This window comes from Myotis yumanensis, unplaced genomic scaffold (assembly GCF_028538775.1).
Source record: "Myotis yumanensis isolate MYYU_CA2020_CCGP unplaced genomic scaffold, mMyoYum1.0.hap1 SCAF_13, whole genome shotgun sequence".
Lineage (NCBI taxonomy): Eukaryota > Metazoa > Chordata > Mammalia > Chiroptera > Vespertilionidae > Myotis > Myotis yumanensis.
Window position 1 is genome coordinate 22,784,470 of NW_027223764.1, and position 9,382 is coordinate 22,793,851.

Genomic DNA, 9,382 nt, shown 5'->3' on the forward strand with positions numbered 1-9,382 from the left:
CCTAAAAGCAGCAAGAGAAAGAGACTCAATTACCTACAAGGGAATACCCATATGACTGTCAGCTGATTTCTCAACAGAAACTTTGCAGGCCAGAAGGGAATGGCAAGAAATATTCAAAGTGATGAATTCCAAGAACCTACAACCAAGATTACTTTATCCAGCAAAGCTATCATTCAGAATTGAAGGTCAGATAAAGAGCTTCACAGATAAGGAAAAGCTAAAGGAGTTCATCACCACCAAACCAGTATTATACGAAATGCTGAAAGGTATCCTTTAAGAAGAGGAAGAAGAAAAAGGTAAAGATACAAATTATGAACAATAAACATGCATCTATCAACAAGTGAATCTAAGAATTAAGTGAATAAATAATCTGATGTACAGAATGAACTGGTGATTATAATGAATCAGGGACATAGAAAGGGAATGGACTGACTATTCTTGGGGGGGAAAGGGGAGTGGGAGATGCGGGAAGAGACTGGACAAAAATCGTGCACCTATGGATGAGGACAGTGGGTGGGGAATGAGGGCGGAGGGTGGGGCAGGAACTGGGAGGAGGGGAGTTATGGGGGGAAAAAAAAGGAGGAACAAATGTAATCTGAACAATAAAGATTTAATTAAAAAAAATTAAAAATAAATAAATAAAAAGTACATGTACATATACAAAACCATATATTTGAAAAATATATATTTTCAAAGGACAGAAATTTTTAAAATTTATGTTAAATGCATTAACATGTTTGCCTATGCAGCAAAATCTCAGACATATGCTGAAGCAGTATCTTCACCGATATAGCTCTTAGGGCAATGGAAACTAAAGAGGAAATAAACAAATGGGACTACATCAAAATAAAAAGCTTCTGTACAGCAAAAGAAACCATCAACAAAACAACAAACCATCAACACTGCATGGGAGAACATATTTGCCAATGTTATCACTGATAAGGGTTTAATCTCCAACATTTACAGGGAACTCATACAACTTAACAAAAGGAAGATAAACAACCCAATCAAAAAATGGGTAATGGACCTAAATAGATACGTTTCAAAAGAGGACATAAGAAAGGCCAAGAGACATATGAAAACATGCTCAAAGTCACTAATCATCCAAGAGATGCAAATCAAAATGACAATGCGGTACCATCTCACACCTGTCAGAATGTCTATCATCAACAAATCAACAAACGACAAGTGCTGGCGAGGATGCAGAGAAAAAGGAACCCTTGTGCACTGCTGGTGGGAATGCAGACTGGTGCAGCCACTGTGGAGAACAGTATGGAGTTTCCTCAAAAAACTAAAAATGGAACTCCCATTTGACACAGTGGTCCCACTTCTAGGAATATATCCCAAGAAACTAGAAACACCAATCAGAAAGGATATATGCACCCCTATGTTCATAGCAGCACAATTCACCATAGCTAAGATTTGGAAACAGCCTAAGTGCCCATCAGCAGATGAGTGGATTAGAAAACTGTGGTACATCTACACAATGGAATACTATGCTGCTGTAAAAAAGGAGGAATTCTCACCATTTGCAACAGCACGGATAGAACTGGAGAGCATTATGCTAAGTGAAATAAGCCAGACAGAGAAAGATAAATATCACATGATTTCACTCATTTATGGAATATAATGAACAACATTACCTGATGAACAAAAACAGAGACAGAGAAGCATCGATCAGATCATCAAACCTCAGAGGGAAGGTAGGGGAGGGTGGAGGTATGGGGGAGAGATCAACCAAAGGACTTGTATGCATGCATATAAGCCTAACCAATGGACACAGACACCAGTGGGGTGAGGGCATGAGTGGGGGTGGGGGGCAATGGGAGAAAAGAACACATATGCAATACCTTAATCAATAAAGAAAAAAAAAGTTTGCCTATGGAAGAGAGGAGAAAAGAATTACTAAAAGGGGATAAAACTGAATATACTGATAAATAAAACATGGAACACAGTCTTTACATGCATGAATAATGATGTGTCAAGAACTGAGGAAGGTGTTAACTCTCTACATTCAAGGAGAATGGAAGGAAAGAAGGTAGGAAGGAGGGGGAGGTCAGAAAAGAGAGAAATTGAGCAGGCAGCAAACTCTGACCCTTTGGTTGCAGGGCTTTGGACATGCTATTTCATCTGCTAGAAAATCTAATCATCAACACACACACACGCACACACACACACACACACACACACACTAACTCCCTGGCTGTGTAGCTCAATTGGTTAGAGTGTCATCCTGATATGGCTGAGGGTTGAATTCCCAGTCAGGGCACATATAAGAAGGAAGCAATCTATAATGAGTGGAACAATAAATTGATGTTTCTCCTTTCCTGTCTCTTTCTAAAAATAAAAAAATGTTCATGGAACCCAACTTTGATGGTTTTTAAATATGTTCACAACTTCGTTGATACTCTTTAAAAAGTAAACTGTAATACCCCTATCATTGAGTGTGGTCTGAATTAAGTAACTCACTTTTAATAAGTTGAATTGTGGAAGTGATGACTTGCAAGAGTAGATCTTAAAAAGCATTAGTCTTCCCCTTACTCTGTTGGATAACTTGCTCGGGGGGAAGCCAGCTGCTATGTCATGAAGACACTCAAGCAGCCGTTTGGAGAGGTTCACATAGTGAGAAACTGAAACTTCCAGCCAACAGCCAGTAAGGATTGAGGCCCCTGACCAAGAGCCATATGAGTGAAGTTAACCCTGGGTCTCAGGAAAATTTTCTGATGACAACAGCCTTATCCAACATCTAGACTGCAAATCCCAGAACCAGAACCATCCTGATAAGCCACTTCTAAATTCCAGACCCACAGAAACTGTGTGAAATACTAAGTGCTTATTATTATTTTAAGTTGCTAGGTTTTAGGGTAATTTGTGAAGCAGAAATAGATAATTCGTATGCCCACTGAAACTATCATTATGTTTAAAAGTTAGCTATTTTGGAGCCTGGCTCTTTCACTTACATCCTTCCCCTCCTCCACTTCCCATTTTTGCCAGCTCCAGAAGCCACCAATTCCTTTTTTCCCCCTGAAAGTTAAAAGGCCTTAAAAGAATATTAAGAAGTCCTTTTACCCTAGTGGGCCCCAAAAAGACATTCCTTAGGGGCAAACTGTTATCTTTTTTCTGGTGTGATACATGTAGGAAGAGATATTTTGAATCATCCAGACCTCTCATCTATCTATGCATAGACAGACTACTTATTTCACTTACATATCCATTTATTCGCCCAAGGGGATTTTTATTATAACCAGCAGCATCAGCTTGGAAAATGAGGTCTTGGGAGTTTATGTACATTAGCCCATGAGCGGAAGTTTTCCCAAACTTGTAACCAGAGGAAAGACTGGAGCTTTGGCAATGATGGAGTACAGAACATTAGTATAAGCAAGCACAGCACTGTGGAGATGTGAGAATGTCATACACCACGCTTTTACATTAGTTTCATTGTACAGTCTCTTCCCTGCTCAGCTATACTTCCCTGCAGCTTTAGAACAGAGGCCTGGAGACACTGTGTCTTTGTTTTATAGAACATTCTTTTAGAGAGCTCCTAGCAGAGTCTGGTACAGAGAGGAGAGTGAGGAACTACTGCTGCCAAAGAGGCTGTCAGAAACTACATGACTTTGTGCTTGGAATCTACTTCCCCTTCCCTAGAGATTTTGGAAAGCAATGAATAAAGAATGGCTCTGAACAGCTAAGGCAAGTAAAAAAAGAGGAAATGTCATGTCTCAGAAGTTTAATTCATCAACAAAACTCTTAAATAGAAAATAGCATGCATTATAACCCTAGGAAAATCCCTCTTTAATTTTTTCCCAATCTATAATATTGCAGATTAGGAAACGTGCTTAAGGCATTTGATCCTTTTTGCTGGAAAAACACTCCTCTACTGTTGGATGGACAACCTATTATATTTTCTGCCTGGTGTAAACACAGACTTTGCTAACCTATAATATCTAATCCTCAGATTCATGAACTTTAAAATGAAGCTAATATTTATCTCATAGGAGTATTGAGGATAATATGAAATAATATAGTGAACTATAAAAAGTGTTTAGTTAGTGATAACTTACATTGGATATCCCTGAATATGACCCTGAGTCAAGGTATTATGGGTTGAATTGTGTACTGCCCCCAAATGTTAAAAATCCTAACCGTCATTATCTTATTTTTATTAATTACTAAAAATCGATTTTATAGAGGGAGGATCCGAGAGAGAGAGATACATCAGTGAGAGAGATACATTGATCAGTTGCATCTCCCATGTGCCCTGACCAGGGATCAGACCCGAAACTTAGGTATGTGCCCTGACAGGGAATTGAATCCATGACCTTCCGGTGCATAGGACAACGCTCCAACCAACTGAGCCACACTGGCCAGGACAGAATGTGACCTTGGATATAGGATCTTTGCTGAAGTAGTCACGTTGAGATGAGGTTTTACAGTGGACCCTTAATCCAATATAATGATTGTCCTTACATGAGGGGAAGATGTCCATGTAAAGACACAGAGCAGAGAGAATGCTATGTAAAGATGAATATAGCAGATGTTATTGGTGTCCCACTGACATCCTGTAAGGACTTTCCATTCCATACATGCCTAAGAAAGTGATGCAGAGATTGGAGTGATGTACCTGCCAGCTAAAGAATGCCAGTTGTCACCAGAAGCTAGGAGAGAAAAATGTAACTGTTTCCCTAAAAAGAAATCGACTCTGCCAACACCTTTATGTCTAACCTCCAGAACTGTAAGAAAATAAAATTATGTTATAAGTCATGTAATTTGTGATATATTGTTATGGTGACTCTAGAAACCAATGCACAAAGATCTGAGTGCAAGCGATTTACTTTGAAGAAGAGTCCAGGAACTTCTGCTAGCAGGATGTAGAAGTGAGACTGGGAGGTGAAGTAATAGAGTAGGCTGTTGACTAGGTTACCTCTGCAGGTGGGGCTCCATCCTCTTGTGAATCTCCAGGAAACAATGTAGAAGGTACCACAGAGTTGTGCTACCTCTGAGGAATGAGGATCCTGGTATATTTATTAGCATAAATATTGGTGTATTAGCTTTCTATGGCTGCTGTAACTAATTACCACAAGTTTGTGGCTGAAGACAACAGATCTAGAGGGCAGAAATCCAAAATCATTATCATTAAAACCATGCTGTCAGCAGGGCCTGTAGAGGAGAATCTGTTCCGTGTCTCTTCCTCCTTCTGGTGGTTACTGGCATTTTTTGATTTCTGGCTACGTTATGAAAATCTCTGCTTCTGTGGTCACATTGCCTCCTACTCTTCTTCTGTCTGTGTGTAATCTCCCTCTCCCCAGCCCTTATAAGGACACATGTGATTGCATTTAGGACCCACCTGATAATCCAGGATCATCTCCCCATCTCATGATCTTTAATTACAACTTTGGTCATACAAGGTAATATTCACAGGTTTCAGGTACTAGGACCTGATCCCTTTGGAGCACATTTTTCAGTCTACCATAATTGGTGTATTTGCCCTTCTACTTACATTTGTCATTGGTTGAAGGTAAAAATTCCCTGGCACTATGCCCTGTCCTGCAGGGTTGAGAAAAAGAGAAAACGTTCTCAGGTTGAAAGTTGCAAGGATTTTTTAGGCATGTATGGAATGGAAAGTCCCTACAGGATGTCAATGGGACACCGATAACATGTGCTATATTACTATTATTTTTGTTATTAGTTTTTTTGTTAAAAATTTTAGTTTAACAATTAATCATTAGTTACAATTGTTACTAGCTATTTTAATCTAACTTCCTGATGGACCACAATATAAATTATTTGTACTACCTGTGTGACCTTACTTGCAAATGCTATCCCAAATATTTGAACTTGATTCTTTCTATAAGGGTACACCTAAGCATACACTACTCTGTTATTTCCTCCAAAACACCTTTTCTTTATCTTTTTGGCACCTAAGCAATCTCTTTTATTAATCTCTATTTGGGCATGCATAATTATCTTTCTCAACTGTCTATTTTTCTTTTTCTTTCTTTCTTTTTTTTTAAAAATATATTTTATTTATTTTTTACAGAGAGGAAGGGAGAGAGATAGAGAGTTAGAAACATCGATGAGAGAGACATCGATCAGCTGCCTCCTGAACATCTCCTACTGGGGATGTGCCCGCAACCCAGGTACATGCCCTTGACCGGAATCGAATCTGGGACCTTTCAGTCCGCAGGCCGACGCTCTATCCACTGAGCCAAACCGGTTTCGGCCTGTCTATTTTTCTTAAGTATATTTTAATAATGTCAATGGTAGAGACCATGACATATATACTTTCAAATTCTTAATGTTGTGATTTTGGATATCTACATTTATAATCTGGCACCATTTGGTAATTTTTCACCAGGAAATACAAAGCATCTATTTCACGCCTATTATGCATTTTTAGTTTCCTCAAGGTCCCTTGTTATAACATATAAATTGTCTTATGGGACTGGAACATTAGCAACCTTAATGTACCAATCCAGTTAGTGACAGTTTGAATCCAGTTTGTTTACAGAAAATGAAAGAATTGTAGTATGTGAGTGGCCAAGAAATTCCTGGCTTGTTTCCAAAGATCTCTGGAATATTGGGATTTTAGGTGTGGGTAAATGAATGAAATAGGGGATGTTGGAAGAGGGACAAGTGAAAAACAGTAGTTTGGAGTTTTGTTTTAAACATGATAAATTGAAGTTCTGTGGTTACCTCGTGGAGATGTCCAGGAAGCAGGTGGCTATAGGACTGAACTTTGAAGACTGAAGCTTGAGAAAGAGATATGAATTGGACAAAAGATTTGAGAATCTCTGCAATAGGTAGATCAGCGGTTCTCAACCTGTGGGTTGAGAGCCCTTTGGCGGTCTAACGACCCTTTCACAGGGGTCGCCTAAGACCATCCTGCATATCAGATATTTACATTACGATTCATAACAGTAGCAACATTACAGTTTTGAAGTAGCAACGAAAATAATTTTTGGTTGGGGGGGGGGTCACAACATGAGGAACTGTATTTAAAGGGCCAGAAGCTTGAGAACCACTGAGGTAGATGGATGAGATCATGCCGGGAGAGCAAGCACAAGAAGAGAAGTAGCCAAGTGTGCCAAGAGTAGAACCTTGCGAGTCAACATTGAAGAGGCCAGAGAAAGAAGGAATGGAGGTAAGAGAACCTGGAGTAGGGGCTGTGAGGGGAGTGAAGGGAGTCAAAATTCCAATGTGAGAAAGGAGAAATGGCACAGAGAGATCTGAGAGATTAAAAAAAAGGAAAGAAGGAAGGAAGGAAGGAAGGAAGGCAGGCAAATGACGTGATTCCATGCACACGTAAAAAAGAAAAAATTCACAACGTAGAGGCTCTTGGTGCCCTTAATGAGAACAGTTTCAGTGGGATGTTATCAGTAGAGCCAGATGGGTTAACAGACCTCTGTAAGAAAAGGGCTCTCTGGAACCTCTGGGTATAATCCCTGTGAAGTTAGTTTGGGGTAACCCAGTGATCCCTCTCAGCCCAAGTGTCCAGGAAAGCTCTGGAGGAACCAAGAGGATCTACAGCCCAAACTTAGCTTAGCAATGGGTTGAGTGAATGGGAAATGAGACAAAGCTGAAAAAACAGTAAGATTAAGTTAGTAAACTTCCGTTTCTAAGTTTGTGTTCAAATAATAGATTGCTCAAATTCAAGATGGGAGAGATTTAGCTTGGCAACAATGGCTTTAAAATGATCCAAAGATTTTAGCTGATTATATAAACTTAAAATGGGCCAAAAGTATGACTTAATTTCCCAAAAAGCTAGGACAGGCTTGGACTGTGATAATAGGAAAGAGGAAGTGGAGACACCAGGAGAATATTAATTTTTTGGAAGTAAGGACAAGCTGAGAAGGAGGAAAATAAAACAACAATTTAAAGGAGATACGGTTGCCGAGCAGTGTGGCTCAGTGGTTGAGCATCAACCTATGAACCAGGAGGTCGCAGTTGGATTCCCAGTCAGAGCATAACACCCAGTTGCTGCTCAATCCTCAGTAGTGGGTGTGCAGGAGGCAGCCAATCAGTGATTCTCTCATCATTGATGTTTTTATCTCCCTCTTCCTTCCTCTCTGAAATAAATCTATCATCTATCTATCTATCTATCTATGGAGATAGGGTCCTTAAATAAAAATAATTGAGGATGGGAGAGATTTGAATATGTTTATAGGCCAAGGGGAAGGGCCCATCAGGGAGGGAAAGAATATAGGAAAGAAGGGATAATTAATGATAAAGGAGTCTGATAAAGCTGGTATTTGGTTTTGAACTGAAATGCCGGTGCCTCTCCGTGGGTGAGACTGCAGGGAAGGCCAAAAATGATGGGAGTAACCATGGATAAGTTGTTGTTTGGGAAGGCAATCAGACACTTGGGAAGACCACAGGCGAACGTTTTCGATTTGCTTGATGAAGTAATGCTCCATTGGGACAGGCTCTGCTGTTGCTGCGAACGCGTGTCAGGACAGAGAGCCATGGGGAAATTGGGGAGGCCGGAAGGCATGGAGAGAATTCCGGAGAGAATGGGATTCTTGCTTTTTGGGGTGGGATACAGAAATTGGGAGGTTTCTTCTCAGCCTCTCTAAGACCCACCCCCACAGGAAGCTTAGCATCCTTTTGAGTCTCTGCTCGTTTTTTCCCACTTGGCTCAGGGCGGTCAGGCCAGACGCAGTGTCCGCAATGTGCTCAAGAACCATAGACTCTTTTTGGTCTTTTTAAAAAATAATCCGAAGTGGAATTCTTAAACTTATGCATGAAGAAAGGTCTCTTAGAGTCAGTCATTTTGAAAAACACGTTCTTCTTCTTGCAGTGCATAAATCTACCTGTTAAAATGTTGGCGGAATTGCTAAGCAGGCAATACCATTTACACAAAGGTAATAACGTAGTTGCAAAATACTGAAATGCACATGAATCTCACTGAGGTAACCTGTCAGGCAATAGTTATGAAGGCAAAAGTGTTTAAAAAAAAAAAATTCAAGAATCACCAACTTGTGAGCGCCGGAAGGTCCTGGGAAATTCGGCATTGCACAAACACGCCCGGAGAGCTGGTCGAGGGTCAGGAAAGCGCCGGCATTACACAGAAAGAGTAAGTATTTCTCGGCCCTCAAGACTTAACGGAAGAAGACTACAAAAAAAAAAAAAAAGACCCCCCAAAAAACCAGTCTAACACAACAATGAGGTACCTACGTGAGGAGAGGCACAAAATGCAGAGGTGATTGACACATCGAGTCCTTTCGTTCTCAGATGAGGAGCCCAACTTCCCACTTTTAAGGAAATCCGGAAAGAGTCCAGGTGGCTATAAGACTCTTGATGGTGACCCCTAGATTCACAAAGCCAGTCAATTATCCGCCCCGGGACACTTCGGCGACGTCTGGCCCGGACCGTGAGACTGTCC

The 9,382-nt window shown here is 40.4% G+C and overlaps 1 protein-coding gene across 1 annotated transcript in view; it reads right to left on the minus strand.

Moving 5' to 3' along the window:
* TBC1D12 (TBC1 domain family member 12) overlaps nucleotides 1-9,355 on the minus strand; it is a 90,620-nt gene extending 81,265 nt beyond the window's left edge. Inside the window, exon 1 of the mRNA XM_070432668.1 lies at nucleotides 9,175-9,355. Coding sequence (XP_070288769.1) covers nucleotides 9,175-9,212 — 38 coding nt within the window. The 5' untranslated portion in view covers nucleotides 9,213-9,355. The remainder of the gene's footprint in view (nucleotides 1-9,174) is intronic.
* Between the last annotated feature and the right edge of the window lie 27 nt (nucleotides 9,356-9,382).